Genomic DNA, 18,474 nt, shown 5'->3' on the forward strand with positions numbered 1-18,474 from the left:
ACACAACTGGCTGATCACTCAGCTGGGGCAAGGTCGTGTAATCACCCCTTGCTTAGATATAGTATGCCTATATCTGCCCTTATATATAGACACATGTGTACCTATCAGTCACTCCTATGGCAGGCCTTAACAATCCTGGAGGCAGAGTGCTTGGTAACATGTGAGATGGTGCTCTAGCATGAGCTGAGCCTGTCTGCAGCTTTCGGAACCATGTCCTTATAGCTGTTCTATGATATAGCCTACCATATACTCTTAAAGTGCCTTATAATCTTAAACGGTTATGGTAACTATGGTTTGGCTTTATCAAAACATGTCGTGTAAGGTGTCTAACACTCGGGAATAATACCCCCATGCCATTTCTGGACATGAGAATATTATTCCCCCCTTCTAGAGGGAAAGACATGTTAAAATCATACTTCAACTGTTAGCCTCTGACCAAAGCCTCAGCATCACAAAATGGATGCTGCTGCCACGACACAAGTCTGACCTCCTGCAGCTGGGAGTGATCCCAGCCAGGGAGGCCTGGACAATAGGTTTCCTGCTTGGGGAGGTGCTAGCACCTCCCCAGACAGCCTTTAGTGTATTGGGGCAGGGTGGGCTGAAAGGAATGAGACATGCCTGGGGCACACAAGGTGTTCCTTGCATAGTCCAGTTCAAACCGGCGCTGGGGCACTCCAGCCCCAGCTCTGGCGCGAAACTGGACAAAGGGAAGTGGGTGTAACCACCCCCTCCCAGGTCCCACCCATAAGGCGTGACCTAGCAGGTATCCCAGCCCCCCAGATTAGTATAAGAGTGGGAGTTGGGCCTCAAGACTTTAGATTATCCTGAACCTGCAAAACTGAACAGAAACTCTGGACCTTCGACATTCGACGAAAGAAGAAGACTGAAGAATCTCCCTTGTAGCCAAGGAGTGGCTACCCTGTGCAAACAGGCACCATCAAGAGACTACCCTTTGCTTTGCGACCGTTCTACGAGGAACCGACTGCAGAGCCCGACCAGAGCCTTGACTTCCAGACTTCTCCGACCCTCATCCACATCTGCAGCAGAGCTGAGATCCGTGGAGGCGACGAGCGACGTGGGACCGGCTACCTGGGAAAAGTGGCTAGTAACTTACAGCGCAGCTTCTGAGGTACCCTCGAAGTTGTGCACCGGGGATTGAGAAGCCCCAACCCCAAGCACCATCTGCACCGAAGATCAGCCCCCCACACTCCACGAGTCCGGCGTGGGGCCCTTCAGCATTTTCCTGCTTGCCGCGTCTGTCCGGTTGCTTGCCCGCTGGCTAGTGGCCTCTGTGACGACGCTCCCTGAAATCTTCTGCTTTGGTTTGGCTCCTCCAGACTGGCTCCCGCTTCTCTGCAAAGAAGAAGCACCCCAGACCTTCCTGGTCTGCACCAGAAGCAAGTCCCTTGTTCTTCGTGGGTTCCGCTTGCCAAGGCTTGGTGAGTCCTAGTCCAACTTCGACGCCGCCGACAGCAAGAGCCTTCGTGGGACAGCTCGCCTCCTGGTCCTGGTCGTCCTCGACGCTTCCTGGTCCTCCTGGCTGCAGCGACAAGCTTCACCTTCACCTGCAACTCTTCACGACATCGCCTGGTTCCTTCCTGGTTCCACGTGGTCACTGGCTAGTGACCTTGACTCTGTCCCTTCTGCTTGCAGGTTTCTTCTCTTCGTGATCCCAGCCTTGGGATCCACCGGACACTCTTCACTGACTGCCTGTCAGTATCTTTCTTCAGGCATCCATAGGAGTCGACGACGAAAACGACGCATCTTCACCCCTATGCACCCGCAGCCTGTGGGCTAGGTAACTTGGGTACTCCGGTGCTCATCAGGATAGTGACTATCCTAGTGTCTAGTTTTCAAGTCTCAACTTCCTAGCTGCTCCGGAAGTGTCCTAAATCTATCTATTTCTAAACTGTAATATTGCTATTGACTTTTACGCATTACGCGTGAGTGTTTCCACTCTGCACACGAATCCCGTGGGCCTCCCACTCCCTAACTAACGCTAGTGTAGTGTAGCCCCAGCGATTCCCTAGGCCTAGGCCTATTCTATTTCCGTGACAGTGGTTCTTATACCACTTATTTAGTATATGGTTTGCGTGGCCCCTAGGGCCTAACTGTATTACTTACCTGTGTGACTTACTGTATGCATTAATAAGACTGTGTTGTACTTACCTCTAAACTCATAAAGAGTGCTGAGGGTTTGCTTAGAATAAATACACTTTATTTTATATATATATCTGTTGTGGTGTCCTTTCATTTGGTATTCAAGGGATTATATATGGTATCACAGCTGGCTTCACATGCCATTCAGAGTTTAGCCTAAGACTGCTCTTGTCCATGCTACCACTAGGATAGCTGGTCTATAAGGTTGACTTTACAACCAATCACCATAAGGGTATTTGGACTGATATAAGGTGTACACTATAACTAGTGACATCATACATCAGGCCAACTTCTCACATTGGTGAGCAGCGGTTGGGATCTGAGCTTGCTGTTGTAATACCATTGTAATCTTGAGATACTAAATTGAAAGATCACACAGATATTGTCTAGGTACATATAACATAGTTTATAATACTTAAGTCCTACTGGACTTAGTGGTTGTAGGTTGAAGGGAGTAACACACCCTGACTACAACTACTAGAGAGGTTTAGTAGAAACAACTAGTGTAGGTAGGTGCACACACCACACCCTCACTAGATCATGCCTCTGGGAGGAGATCAAGTAGATGCTCTCTCAGGAGAGGAGAATCCTAGACAGGTTCCCTCTAGGTATGATGCATTCACATTCCAGGAGATGAGACAATTGTGTACCTCCAGAGGAATAAAACAGGGTGCAAACCCTACCCTTAGACAGCTAGTGGAGCTTCTGGAGGCCTATGATGCTGAAAGAGCTGCCAGGGATGGTGCCATAGCTGTAGATAAGGGTCTACCCACCACAGATGAGTCAGATGGGACTTCAGATGGGGAGGTAGACAGCCAGAGCCAAGTAAGGAGACTTAGCCAGGCTAACTTAAGCTTACATGGGAGTTTGCATGGGGTCCCCCCATACAGACCCACAAGTAGGCATTCACAGAGAAGCAGGAGGGACAGATCCCCTTCAAGGGAATCCATCCACTCCCATGTCTCTAGCATCTCTAATGCTTCCTCTCACAGGGGAATGACTTCACCTGAGAGAAAGGAGCATAAAGCCAGAATGAGGGAAGCTAATCTGAGGATTCAGAGGGAAGAAATTGCCCTTGCCAAAGAGAAGCTTGCTCTGGCTAGAGAGCAAAAATTGTGTGGGTCAGAACCCACTGGTGGCAGCAACATTCCTAGAGATAGGGATAGGTCTTATGACCATAGAAACCTAAGCAAGATAGTCCCCCCATATCAGAATGGGGATGACATCCACAAATGGATGACTGCTTTGGAGAGGGCCTGCAAAGTACAGCAGGTACCCCAAAGTCAGTGGGCAGCTATCTTGTGGCTCTCCTTTTCTGACAAAGGTAGAGACAAGCTCCTCACAGTCAGTGATGAGGATGCAAACAATTACAAAGTCCTGAAGAGTGCTCTGATAGATGGGTTTGGCTTAACCACTGAGCAATATAGGTTGTTGTTCAGAGACACCCAGAAGACACAGACACAGGACTGGTCTGATTTTGTGGATTGTGCCACTAAGGCTTTGGAAGGTTGGTTAAATGGCAGCAAGGTGCAGGACTATACAGGATTGTACAACTTGATTATGAGGGAGCAGATCCTTAGTAATTGTCAGAACCAGCTTCTCCATCAACCCCTGGTAGACTCAGATTTGACCTCTCCCCAAGAATTGGGAAAGAGGGCAGATAAATGGGTCAGGACCAGGATTAGGCCTAAAAATCAGGGTGGTGACCAAAAGAAAGATACCACCAAGCCTCAAGAGAAGGGTGGGGATAAAGCAAAAGAGAAATCTTCCTCAGGGCCCCAAAACTCCACACAGGGTGGTGGGTCCCAAGCTCCCTCCTCTACCACCGTTAAAAAGCCTTACTGCCATGTGTGTAAAACACCTGGGCATTGGAAAACTGACAGCAGTTGTCCACAGGCTAAAAACAAAACTGTTCCTCCAACTACTCCTGTCACACCACCTATTACTGTCAGCAGTAATCCCCCAGGTGGTGGGAGTGCCCCCCAAAATTTGGTTGGGGTTTCTTGGGGAACACAGGGAGATCCTGGCTTAGCCAATTCCCCTGCAGCAGCTACTCTTGTCTGTGATGGTGGCATGGGGTTTGCCAACTTCACTGCCTGTCCCAACACTTTGGGTAGGTACAGACAGGAACCCTACATCAATGGTAGAAAAGCTGAGGCCTACAGAGACACTGGAGCTAGCATCACTATGGTGGCCCATAGGCTAGTTCCCTCTGAGCAGCTTTTGCCTTGTTTCTCATACCAGGTAACTAACATTGATGGCAAACAGAACAGTCATCCCATGGCAGAGGTATGTCTCAGCTGGGGAGGTGTCACTGGCCCTAAAAGGGTGGCAGTGTCTCCAACCTTGCCTGTGGACTGCTTACTGGGGAATGACTTAGAACTCTCAGCTTGGGCTGGAGTTGAACAAGACACCCATTCTAAAATGGTAGGCCTTTCCAAAAAGGGTAGTGGGATTGTGCCAGTCACAACCCCTGTCCAAGTAGCTTTCCTCCCTGAAAAGGTTGGAAGGGCAGTGGTAGCCACAGCCCAGGCACAGACAGACTTCCCTGTAGAAATTGGCAGAGCTGTGACAGTCACAGCTCAAACACAAACTGAGTGCCTTCCTGAAAAGGTTGGCAAGGCTGTAATGGTCTCAGCCCACACTCAGACTGATATAGGTGTAGTGAAGCCTGAAACTATGGATCACTCCACACAAACAGAGAGTAGTGGGGAGGAAGAAAAGTCTCCCTCTCCCCAGACATTAGGAAAAGGTCAGCCTCCTCAGGGATCTGACCTCACCCCTTGTGAAGGAACTGCCCCAGAGGTAGCCAGGCCTGGCCTGGCAGAGCCTCTGATGTCAGTGGCCCCTTCCAAGGTGGGACCCAGTCTGGTGCAGGTAGCCTGCCTCTCTCTACCCTGCCTCAGTCAGCCCAGGGCTGCAGAGGTCAGGGAGGCCAGTGGACCCCAAGAGGGCCCATGTCCACAAGAACCCCCCCTTCAAAAGAATGAGGATTGCCTGGGTAGTTGCCCTAGCCAGGTGATGGGTAAAAACATTCCTGAGGGATCCCCTTCACAGGTAGTTAGGGACCTCCCCCAGAGGGATTCTGTTGGGCACAGGCAAACATGGGACCTTAGGGCCCCAAACCTGACCGGTCCCTCCAGTAAGCCCACAAAAGGGACCCAGCCTCCAGCTTTAGGTAGCCAGAGGCTGACCCTGAGAGCACAGTGCAACTCAGTTAGAGAAAGAAAGGCATCCATGGTGGAGGATGATTGGAGGAAGCTGAGGCCTCACTTTGAGGACACTCACTTCAGTACTCCATCTCAACACCAGCCTTTTACTTTGCAAAGACACACCAAAGGTAGAGATTCCCTATGGTGGAGACCCTATGATATCTTTAGGATGAGGGATTGCTTAGTGGACCATGAGACAGGGGGTAACCATGCCAGTGCTGGTTCTTCCTTATATGGCCACTCAGGCAATAGAGGCTTACCTTGTCAAGGCCAGCCTTATCTCCTTTCGTTTGGGGGGGGGGGGGGGGGGGGGTTGTGTAGGAAGGTGGATATCTGACTATGGTTACCCCCAACTTTTTGCCTAGTGTCTAGCTGGTTTTTCGACTTAGTTGGCCTGAGATCCTGCCATTCAGGGTCTCAGGCTGTCTGCTCTCTCTGTCAAATGGACTCCATGTACCCTAGGTACATACACAATTGGTAAGGATCACCTTATTGGACCCTGTACAGTGTACCCTAGGTACCCAGGGCATAGGTGTACCCTAGGCCTCCCAGGGGCTGCAGCATGTATTATGCCACCCCTGGTCTGGCCTTCCAATCAGACACAACTGGCTGATCACTCAGCTGGGGCAAGGTCGTGTAATCACCCCTTGCTTAGATATAGTATGCCTATATCTGCCCTTATATATAGACACATGTGTACCTATCAGTCACTCCTATGGCAGGCCTTAACAATCCTGGAGGCAGAGTGCTTGGTAACATGTGAGATGGTGCTCTAGCATGAGCTGAGCCTGTCTGCAGCTTTCGGAACCATGTCCTTATAGCTGTTCTATGATATAGCCTACCATATACTCTTAAAGTGCCTTATAATCTTAAACGGTTATGGTAACTATGGTTTGGCTTTATCAAAACATGTCGTGTAAGGTGTCTAACACTCGGGAATAATACCCCCATGCCATTTCTGGACATGAGAATATTATTCCCCCCTTCTAGAGGGAAAGACATGTTAAAATCATACTTCAACTGTTAGCCTCTGACCAAAGCCTCAGCATCACAAAATGGATGCTGCTGCCACGACACAAGTCTGACCTCCTGCAGCTGGGAGTGATCCCAGCCAGGGAGGCCTGGACAATAGGTTTCCTGCTTGGGGAGGTGCTAGCACCTCCCCAGACAGCCTTTAGTGTATTCGGGCAGGGTGGGCTGAAAGGAATGAGACATGCCTGGGGCACACAAGGTGTTCCTTGCACAGTCCAGTTCAAACCGGCGCTGGGGCACTCCAGCCCCAGCTCTGGCGCGAAACTGGACAAAGGGAAGTGGGTGTAACCACCCCCTCCCAGGTCCCACCCATAAGGCGTGACCTAGCAGGTATCCCAGCCCCCCAGATTAGTATAAGAGTGGGAATTGGGCCTCAAGACTTTAGATTATCCTGAACCTGCAAAACTGAACAGAAACTCTGGACCTTCGACATTCGACGAAAGAAGAAGACTGAAGAATCTCCCTTGTAGCCAAGGAGTGGCTACCCTGTGCAAACAGGCACCATCAAGAGACTACCCTTTGCTTTGCGACCGTTCTACGAGGAACCGACTGCAGAGCCCGACCAGAGCCTTGACTTCCAGACTTCTCCAACCCTCATCCACATCTGCAGCAGAGCTGAGATCCGTGGAGGCGACGAGCGACGTGGGACCGGCTACCTGGGAAAAGTGGCTAGTAACTTACAGCGCAGATTCTGAGGTACCCTCGAAGTTGTGCACCGGGGATTGAGAAGCCCCAACCCCAAGCACCATCTGCACCGAAGATCAGCCCCCCACACTCCACGAGTCCTGCGTGGGGCCCTTCAGCATTTTCCTGCTTGCCGCGTCTGTCCGGTTGCTTGCCCGCTGGCTAGTGGCCTCTGTGACGACGCTCCCTGAAATCTTCTGCGCTGATTTGGCTCCTCCAGACTGGCTCCCGCTTCTCTGCAAAGAAGAAGCACCCCAGACCTTCCTGGTCTGCACCAGAAGCAAGTCCCTTGTTCTTCGTGGGTTCCGCTTGCCAAGGCTTGGTGAGTCCTAGTCCAACTTCGACGCCGCCGACAGCAAGAGCCTTCGTGGGACAGCTCGCCTCCTGGTCCTGGTCGTCCTCGACGCTTCCTGGTCCTCCTGGCTGCAGCGACAAGCTTCACCTTCACCTGCAACTCTTCACGACATCGCCTGGTTCCTTCCTGGTTCCACGTGGTCACTGGCTAGTGACCTTGACTCTGTCCCTTCTGCTTGCAGGTTTCTTCTCTTCGTGATCCCAGCCTTGGGATCCACCGGACACTCTTCACTGACTGCCTGTCAGCATCTTTCTTCAGGCATCCATAGGAGTCGACGACGAAAACGACGCATCTTCACCCCTATGCACCCGCAGCCTGTGGGCTAGGTAACTTGGGTACTCCGGTGCTCATCAGGATAGTGACTATCCTAGTGTCTAGTTTTCAAGTCTCAACTTCCTAGCTACTCCGGAAGTGTCCTAAATCTATCTATTTCTAAACTGTAATATTGCTATTGACTTTTACGCATTACGCGTGAGTGTTTCCACTCTGCACACGAATCCCGTGGGCCTCCCACTCCCTAACTAACGCTAGTGTAGTGCAGCCCCAGCGATTCCCTAGGCCTAGGCCTATTCTATTTCCGTGACAGTGGTTCTTATACCACTTATTTAGTATATGGTTTGCGTGGCCCCTAGGGCCTAACTGTATTACTTACCTGTGTGACTTACTGTATGCATTAATAAGACTGTGTTGTACTTACCTCTAAACTCATAAAGAGTGCTGAGGGTTTGCTTAGAATAAATACACTTTATTTTATATATATATCTGTTGTGGTGTCCTTTCATTTGGTATTCAAGGGATTATATATGGTATCACAGCTGGCTTCACATGCCATTCAGAGTTTAGCCTAAGACTGCTCTTGTCCATGCTACCACTAGGATAGCTGGTCTATAAGGTTGACTTTACAACCAATCACCATAAGGGTATTTGGACTGATATAAGGTGTACACTATAACTAGTGACATCATACATCAGGCCAACTTCTCACATTAACCATGAGGACTGAGGCCGGTACACCTTAGTGGTCCACCTAGACATTCAGATAATCAAACTCGCGCTTATAATGCTGAAATGATAAATTGTCAGCAAATGATCCTCCTTGGAGGGTGGGAGAGAAAACTACGACAAAGTTCAGGTTCTAAATAGAGCAACGTGTATAGGTGATTGCGACAGCATACTAGTTTACTAGACCTCAATTCTCAGAGTGTCCCTGTGGATCCTGCCCTCAGGTGAATCTCTAAGTGAATACAATGGTGAGCGCAACAGCCAGGCCTCTGTGCTACACACACAGAGGAAATATGATCATTAAATTAAATACTCCCATTAATGTTCAAGGTGTTTTCCACCACTGACGAGATATCATTTAATATGCTCCCTATCACACGCGAAAGGTGAAATGAGATGGGACACACTTCATGGCAAAGGTGGCAGCTAAAGTTGAGCTGTTACCATAACTTCCCTCCACACTGTGCTTGTTAAAGTTAGAAATAAGATGTGAATGGTAGAAATAAGATGTGAATGTGCAAGTAATTCTGTGTATCAGTGTCCTGTGATTCTAAATGTAAAGTGTAATACTGTAGGTGATCTAATATGACACTCTATGTGGACATATGTTTCATGTTGGAGGGCGGCATATGGTGGCGGTTGGAGTTAAAGCTAACTGAGGATGAAAGGTGCAGAAGCTCGTCCCTTTCCTCACAATCCATGGATCAGGTAACACTCCCTCTTTGCTCCATAATTATTTTGAAATGAGAGTCTGAATTGACAAATGAGTGGGGCAGTTACAATAACTGTTAACCACTTTCTGGTGTGACAAAGTCATGACCTTGTGCCAATGAGTGGGCACTTGAGATTGTGTCCTTTTGAATGTTTATAGTCCAGCAGCATTTTATGCATACTACAGAGCCATCACTTGACTCTGCTCTGTGCACTCTGATATCAATCTCGCTTGGACCTACTCCTTGCAAGACAGAGCTCCCATAGGCTGAGACACTAACACAAGAGGGCATCTTGCTAAAGTCTCAGCCACTAAGACGTAAACCGTGAGAGGATCAACTAGACAACATCCATGGAAAGGAAAATGCTACTTACAAGTATGCATCTGTTCTTGGCATTTAGAGTTGCAGAGATTCATACTTGTGCATAGATCGTTGTCTTGGAAGAAGTCTTTTGTAGTCGCGAAACAGCTGATTCCTGCCTTGAACGATAGTGCGCATGGGCATCGACTTCATCCTCAAATTGTTTTTCGCCATGATGGGAAATGATGGAGTTTGTAAGAAATAGAAAAGATGTCCATGTGAATACTGGAACAGATACAGGTTTCGGGGAGGCGGGTGGGCATATCAATCTCTGCAGCTCTACATGCCAGGAACCGATGCATACTGGTAAGTAGCATTTTCCGTTCGAGGCATATGAGCTGCAGAATTGACACTTGTGCATAGACTGTACAGCAGTGTTTCCCCTAGCGGTGGTCACCTGTATCGGTAGCAGTGGTTTGAAAAAGTGTCTTAAGAACAGCCTGGCCTACAGAAGCTTGTTGCTTCGCCTGCACATCTACAGAATGGTGTTTGGTGAAGGTGTCTTCTAGGGGAATGTTCCCTAAGAATGCCATGGAAGCCCCTAGTTTGCGTGTTGAATGTGCTCTAGGGAGAATTGTTAATGTTCGTTTTGTTTTCTGGTGGCATAATTGAATGCATCTGACTATCCACCTGACAATTCCAGCTTTGGAGATGGGGTTGCCTTTATGAGGTGGAGAGAAAGCTACAAACAGTTTGTTTCGTCTTTCTAAAGGCTTTAGTCCTGTCGTTGTAATAAAGTAAAGCTCTTTTGACAAAGAGTGTGAAGAGCTCTCTCCGCTACAGAATCAGGGTTTTGGAAAAACATTGGTAACACTACCGATTGATTAAGATGGAAAGCAGAGATTACTTTTGGAAGGAATTTTGGATTTGTTCTAAGAACCACCTTGTTACGATGTAATTGTAAGAATGCTTCTTGTGTGGTTAAAGCCTGGATCTCACTTACTCTCCTGTGAGAGGTGATTGCGACAAGGAAAGCTACTTTCCATGTAAGGAACTGTAATTCACATTTGTGTAAAGGCTCAAATGGGGGACCCATGAGTCTAGTAAGAACAATGTTTAGGTTCCACACCGGAGAGGGTGGCAGTCTGGGTGGAATAATCCTTTTAAGGCCTTCCATAAAGGCTTTGATAGCGGGTACTCTAAACAATGACAAATTTTGTCTGCTTTGTAGGTAAGAGGCAAAGGCAGCCAGATGTAATCTTATGGATGAGTATGCAAGATTACATCTTTGTAAAATGCAGTAAATAGCAGATGATGTTTTGAATGGAAGCATCTAGTGGGTCAATTTTGTTGTTATTGCAGTAAATGACGAATCACTTCCATTTGGCTGCATAGCAAACTCTAGTAGTAGGGCGTCTGACCTCTTTGATAATGTTCATACAGTCAGGTGGGAGGTTAAGGTAACCGAACTCTAGGACTTCAGGAGCCAGGTTGCTAGATTCAGCTGTGCTGGATCTGGGTGCCTTATCTCTCCATGGTTCTGCATCAGCAGTTTTGGGGAGAGACGTAGCTTTTGGTGTGGAACGACCAAGAGTTCGAGGAGTGTTGTGAACCATGGTTGCCGAGCCCATGTGGGAGCAACTAGGATCATTTTGAGAGACTGCTGCTTGAGCTTGCGTACTACTAGCGGAATGAGTGGGAGTGGCGGAAAAGCGTAGGCAAATCTGCCTGACCAGTTCATCCATATCGCATTGCCCTTGGCCAACGGGTGTGGAGACCTGACAGCGAAGGTTGTGCATTTTGCATTTGCGTGTGTGGCAAACAGATCTATGTCTGGTTGGCCCCACATTTGGAAAAATGGTTGAAGAACTTGAGGATGAAGTTCGCATTCGTGTATCTGCTGTGTCTGACGACTTAACAGATCTGATATGTGATTGTGGACTCCTGGAAGGTGTTCTGCCAGAAATGGAGCACTTTTTGTTGAGTGGTCCACCTGCCCTGGATTGTGTGGTTTAGGAGATGGGCTCCCCAACCGGTGAGTGATGTGTCCGCTGTTAGCACTATCTGTAGAACTGGCTCTAGGAACGGCCGCCCTCTGGAAAGGTTTTGTGTGTTCCACCACTGCAGAGAGCGATGTGTGCGGCTGTCCACCAACACCAGATTGATTGATTGATTGATGAGAAACTTGTATAGCGCTGCTGTCGCCCTACGGGCATCCTGGCCAGATCTGTACGTTGACCTTGAGCCTGGTTCCACTGGCGTGCTAAGCATTCTTGTAAGGGGCGCATCTGTAGTCTTGCATGAGGTACTATGAAAATGCAAGATGCCATCATTCGTATGAGCTGCATAAACACTCGAGCTGGAAGGGAGTGTTGGGGGTGAAATATTGTGATGAGTGTTTGTATACTGGCTATCCTGGCTGGATTGGGGTATGCTAGAGATTTGGAAGAGTCTATTGTGGCCCTGATGTATGGAGGAGGGCTGTAGATGTGACTTGGTCTGGTTTATTGTGAATCCCAAGTTGTGTAGCAGCTGAATTGTTTGGTGAGTGTGGTGAACACACTGACTGTGTGACTTGGCTTTTAGGAGCCAGTCGTCCAGATATGGAAACACATGAATATGCGGTCTTCGCAAGTGTGCGGCTACTTCCGCCAGACACTCTGTGAAGACCCTGGGTGCTGTGGTCACTCCGAAAGAGAGAACCTTGAACTGAGAGTGCTGGTCGTCTACTGTGAACCTTAGATATTTCCTGTGAGCAGGGTGTATGGGAATATGGAAGTAGGAATCTTTGAGATCTAATGTGGCAAGGAAGTCGCCTTTTTGCAACAATGGAAGGACCTGTTGGAGAGTGATCATGTGAAAGTGATCCGACAGTATGTAGAAATTGAGAGGTCTGAGGTCCAGTATTGGTCAGAGAGTACCGTCCTTCTTGGGGATTAGAAAGTACAGGGAGTAAACCCCCATCCCTGGATGGTGTAGGGGAACTGGTTCTATTGTGTGCTTTAGAAGCAGTGAGAGGACTTCCTGTTTGAGAAATGTTAGATGTTCCGTGGACATCAGACGCTGTTTGGGTGGTATGTTGGGGGGAGTTGCAGTAAGTTCCAGGCAGTAACCATACTGAATAATTTGTCTTACCCACCTGTCTGTAGTGATAGAATTCCAGACAGGTAGGAACTGTGAGAGTCTCCCTCCAACCGGAGTGGAATAGGAGGGAGTGGAGGGAAGTCACTGTTTGTTAGTGGGGGAGGTGCAAGTGTTGTTACCGCGGCCTCTCCCTATGTTGTTATTTCCCCTGTACCCACCTCTGAAATGACTCTTGTTGGGGGATGTTTGTGTGGGGCTTTTATAGCAGGAGGAAGCAGTGTCTGTGCTGATATTTGTGGATGTACCCCTATAAAAGAAGCGATGAAAAGAGCCTCATGTTGATGGAGACTGTAATGCTCCCATAAATTTCGCAGTCTCTGTGTATTTCTTCATTTTCTCTAATGCTGTGTCTACAGCTGGGCCAAAACGTTGATCATGATTGAACGGATGATTCAGGATTGTAGTCTGCACTTCCTGTTTGAAACCAGAAATGCACAACCATGCGTGTCTTCGCAATAACACACTAGTGTTAATTTACCTACATGAAGTGTCTGCAGCATCAAGGGCACATTTTATGGATGCGTTTGTGATTAACTTGCTCTCCTGAATCAAATCACTGGCTTTGGCCTTGTATTGATCAGACAAATGCTGCATTGATACCCTTTTGGGGGCGGGTGGTGCACTGTTTACAGAGGGTCACGGGTTGGACGGTGCCGTAGGATGTTAAAGGAGTGCTGCTTGGGCTTCTCCTTGCTCCCAAAACTAAGAAACTTACTAGGAGGTTCCTTCAACTGGGACTAGTGTTGGCTAAACGTCCGATAGCCATTAGATCTATGAGTCCCCCTCCCCCGAGATTGAGACTTGGACCTAAGACATGCTTGAATGGGCCATGGCGAAGTTAATAAGAATGAAGAGAGTCAGGAGGGATGAAAGGCTGGAGGAGGATGCAAGGGCATGGTACACCATGATCACTGACTTAACACAAACGGATGACTTATCCTAGAAGAAGAAACAGATGAACTACTGATAGGTGTGGCTGGATCAGAGACAAGGGTGGAGCGAGAGGTCCCCCTGACACCTGAGAATGATGAGACTGAGTAGACTATATAGGTAGGGATTACACTTAGAAACGGAGATTGACATTGCACATGACCCGGGGGGTAGGGTTAGGGGGAGGGGGACTATGTTAACTGTTTCAGTTTATATTTAATAATTGACAGAAAGTATGTTATGGGACTTGGTACATTGTGGGCAAGTTGCCCCTTGGGGGGGAAGCACCAAGGATGTCACTGTAATATGATGGAATGTTCAGCACTGCTTATTTTGTTTGTGTTTTTCCTTGGAAAATACTAATAAAAAAATAAAAATTCAAAGAGCACAACCCTTATAAGTAAGACATCTGAAGAACCACTTACCCTCCATGGCATATTTCATATCCTGTGCAAAGAGGCCCCACATGACTTCAGCACTGATCTTCCCCACACTCAGTTCCTGAGGAAACCTGCAAGGGATGAAGGCAGTGTTTATTCATTGACATAACTGAGTCTGTAGTTAATGTGTCTGATCGTTCCCTCAATCATTTAGGTGGAATCTGGTTCAGCGTGTTCGATTCCAACACTAGGATCAACAATCTTTCAAAGCAAACACTTTTTATCTACCCAATACCTAATTTCTCAAGCCCTGGCAACCAGTACTACATAATGAATTAAGTGGGCTCCTGAAGCTGCAGGAGTCTGGCAGTCCACATCCTGATCTAAATGTGCCCTTCAAAACCTAAAAGGCACCTGCTAGGCTCAAGCCCTCCTTCACGCCTGTGGGGGGCCACTTTTACTGGAGATACTTACAAGCCAACGCCACATAACTACCCCAAACAGAAGCCACTCTGTATTGACAGATTTATCTCTAAATAATGCAAGTTTTCGATTTACTACATTGTTTGAGCACAATACATAGGGCTTTGGGTTTTGAATATACAATAAAAAAACCTAACAGGCAATATTTTTTTAGAACTATTGAACACTGATCTTACTACTTTGTTATTTAAATTGACTTGCAGCGTCTGTGTTGCTTATCACTTTACGATTTGCTTCATCCCTCACATTAGGTTGATGAAGTACTCTCATTCAGCAACAAAAATATTCAGGTTGTCTTAAATAACTATAGAAGCTTTTAAAATAATTTATTTTGCTAGGTAACATTGTCAGCTTTAGAAACATTATACTGGTAGATAGGTGTGTCAGCGCTAGCAATAAATTGTGATAAATAACCAGATGATGGTTAGAAATATGCAATTGATCTAGAGACCCATGTAAGCTTTCAATACCAATGTCCATTTAACTAGGGTCTTCACCATTATATTGAGTGGGACACAATGTTTAACTGGAGACTGAAATCTGCTGGATGTTCACTTTTAGACCAGGGATGCTGTAGATGCATCAATGATGCACATGACCAAGACACAACCCGAGATCCCAGCAGCAGTCATTAGACCCTATGATTGCACAGTCTGGTCGCACAGGCTCCAACTGATCTAATGAGGCTTGCATGCATTGCCCTCCGGATTCTAACAAGCTATGGTGGGTTTAAAAGGGGTGCTGGGACAGAGTTTCTAAAGTGACATGCATCTCAATCTGTGTGTTTTCTGAAGCAACATATCAGGAACTATCAAGAACTGTATATCCCATAGTCATCCTGACTAATTCTAGCTGTGCCACTCAGCACATAATGCCTAAGCTGATATGGGTTGCAATGTGTCAACCACAGTGGCTCTGGCAGCTCCACCAAGTAAATTATGTAAAAATTGAGGGCAGTGCAAAGAGGTGTTCCACACAGAGCACATGCGACAAGGAGTATACAAGAAAACAGCACAAGAAGAGAGAACTCTCACCCGGGGTTTAGGCGCCTCCCTGAGCTGGGGGTTTGTACTTATCAAGGCGAAAGGGTTAGATCTCCACCGGACCTGAACCCATTGAAACTCTTCCATCCAAAGCAAAAAGTTATTTATAGAGACATAGACACATAAGGCAGACAGACAGATACCAAAGGGATTCTCTAGGAACACACAAAAGACAAAAGATAGGAGAAAGTTAAACAAATGCAACAAAGCAGACAACGATTCTAACACTGGTCCAACAGGATGGACAGACACATTGCTTACTGGTTGAGTACAGGGGTGTAGGCATTTTTGTCTTCCTCTATGATGGAGACTATCAAGGTGATGAGTTTAGGCCAGAAGTCCAGGTTCTTGATGCTAGGGCCTTGCTCCTCTGGTGGCAAATCTTGCTTTTTGTTCTGAAAATAAAGCAAAAAAACGTCATAGTTAATTTCTGAAGTACAATAAAGCTTTTCTCCACGGACAAAGATTTCTTCAAAAACCCATACTCAAAGGTTGTCCAAGTCAGCTCAAAGGTTGCTGGATTCCTTGACAGAATTTTAGGATAGAAACCCATACTTAAAGAGTGTCAAAGGCAGTTCTAAGACAGCTGGATGCCTTGCCAGATTTTCAGGAGTGGTTTTGGACAATAGGCAGAAGGAAGGGTGATGGACTGACATGGATGAAAAGGGGTCACCACGTTGGAAAAAAAATGACTAGATTCTGAGGAAGAGTTTGCCTAGGAAGTAGCCTGTGTATGGCAGGCAGACGCTCAATGCTTGCAACTTACTGACATGCCTCACCAAGGCCAGCCACAAGAAAAACAGTTTTGAACGTCAACGATCAACACTGGCAAATATGGAGGGGCTCCAAAGAAGCACTCATTAAAAATTTCAAAACAAAGTTCAAGTCACATTGGGGCATAAAAAAGGGAGATGGCATAAACATATTTGCAAGTCCATTCAAAAACCTCATCATGATAAAGGAATACAGGTATGGCTGGCATGGAAGGCAGGGGAATGCTGACAAGGGTGCAATGCATGCCTTGATGATGCCAACTGGGTCAGCGAGAGCACAAAATGAAGGACTTCCGAAAGGCTAGTCTCTGAAGACCTATTACACCTTCCAGAGTAGAAGATCATGGGGGAGGAGCAAGGAGCTGACAGTATTACACTGACCACCTCAGAAGACAGCAGGAAAGAGCTTGGGTGTCCCCGTTCAATCTTCAGGCATGAAGGTGGAGGCTCTAGAGTTTGGGATGCAGCACCTGCCCCTCAGACTAGGAGAGGAGGGCCACACTTAGAGGTGAACAGAGTGGGAGACACGGGGTTAGCCACAGACAGTCTGCATACCACACCTTTCTCGGCCAGCTACTGATAAATCTTCCTCAGAAACTGAGGAATCAAGGATATTGAAGGAAACACATAGTGTATTAGAAAAGGTCCACCTAAAGTAAAGTGCATCCCCCAAGGCTCCCTGTAGCGGATATTGGGGGGAACAGAACTGAGGGTAATGGTCACTGCTGAGAGTGGCAGGGAGGTCCACCTGAGGGGTACCCCACAGGTAAAAGATATTTTGGACCAGCTCAGGGTAGAACACCACTCAAGGTCTTCAAGATGACGTTGACTGAAGCTGTTGCCCCTAGTACTCAGAGAGTCGGCCAGATTGTTGGTCGCTTGCAAGACCTAATGCTTGTGCACAAAAGACCAGTGCCTCAAAGCTCCTTCCTTGATAAAGAAGGCCAGACCCCACTCTTCCTTGCTTCTTGATGTAGCACATGGCGGCTGTATTGTCCGTCAAGATCTGGACAGACTGACCCCAAACATAGAGGAAGAATGCTTAGATCGCAAGCCAAATCAGCATTAACATGAGCAGGTTAATGTGCAGCACCTACTCTACTGGAGACCGGAGCCCGTGATCTCCATTTCCTCCACATTATCAAATCATCCAAAGGCGGATGCATCCATCACCACAGTAGTCATGTCTGGTGGAGGGAGGAAGGAAATCCCTTCGGACAGGTGCTCCTCCACCAACCACAAGACAAGTGTCCTAGAGATAGCAATGGAGTTTGACAGATGTCACTCTGCTGGAAACTGGTGCCTGAGAAGGCACCACTGGTGAGCCTTAATGTCAACGAGTACATGACTAGGACGATGCAGGAAGTCATAAGACCCAGAAGGCAAAGGACCATCAGGACTGGAACTTGAGTTCCATCCCAAAACACCAGAATCATATCCCAAATGACCTAGATCCTTTGATGATGAGGGAAAGCTCACACAGATGCTATGTCCAGTATTGTCCCAATGAACAAGATGCACCGAGAGAGCTCTAGATGAGATTTGAAAATGGAAAAATCCAACTCGAATAGCAGAGCAACCAGTGCTCCAGGTACGGGAATATGAAGATCCTCAACCTTCTGAGAGGAGTCACAACAACTTCGATCACCATGACGAAGACCTAAGATGCCAATGTCAGCCTAAAGAGTGTACCACAAACTGGTAGTAAGTGGACCCTACCACGATGCACAGGTACATCCTGTGCAAATGCAAGATCCGTATGTGTAATTCCACATCCTGCAATTAGAGTGATACTGTTCAGTCTTCTGCTTCCAGAGCCAGAAGAACCTGAGCCTGGGATAGTATCATGAGCTTTTCCTTAAAAAGTAAAGGTTGTAGAGCCTAAGGTCAAGGACTGGATGTTTTTGTGAACCAGGACGTACTAAGAGTAGTAACCCTGTTCAACTGGAACCAACTCAAGCAGTCCTTTCTGCAGAGTGGCTGCCATCTCCTGCTGTAGGATTTGAAGAAAAGGGAATAAGGTGGAGGGATCTGTGGAGGAGCCCTTGGAAGGGTACGGCATACCACCTTTCAACAATCTGCAGGACCCCTTGGTCCGATGTAACAGACTCCAGGCTTGAAGAAATGAGAATACCTGTCCTCTTATGGAATGTGTCAAGAATTCCTGTCATACGACGGGAGGAAAACGGTAACCAGCGAAAACGGACTACATCTCCCAGGATGCTTAGCGGTTGAGAGGTTATGTAAACAGGAGAGCTGTTAC

General features: G+C 47.5%; 1 protein-coding gene across 5 annotated transcripts in view; it reads right to left on the minus strand.

Annotated features, from left to right (window-relative positions):
- Positions 1-18,474, minus strand: part of UNC13B (unc-13 homolog B) — a 2,660,654-nt gene that overhangs the window by 577,457 nt on the left and 2,064,723 nt on the right. For all 5 annotated transcript variants that reach the window (XM_085628130.1, XM_085628129.1, XM_085628128.1 and 2 more), the window contains 2 exons: positions 15,700-15,833; positions 13,958-14,043 (listed from right to left, as the gene is read on the minus strand). In XM_085628130.1, the coding sequence (XP_085484256.1) occupies positions 13,958-14,043; positions 15,700-15,833 (220 nt within the window). The remainder of the gene's footprint in view (positions 1-13,957; positions 14,044-15,699; positions 15,834-18,474) is intronic.

This window comes from Triturus cristatus, chromosome 2_1 (assembly GCF_964204655.1).
Source record: "Triturus cristatus chromosome 2_1, aTriCri1.1, whole genome shotgun sequence".
Classification (NCBI taxonomy): Eukaryota; Metazoa; Chordata; class Amphibia; order Caudata; family Salamandridae; genus Triturus; species Triturus cristatus.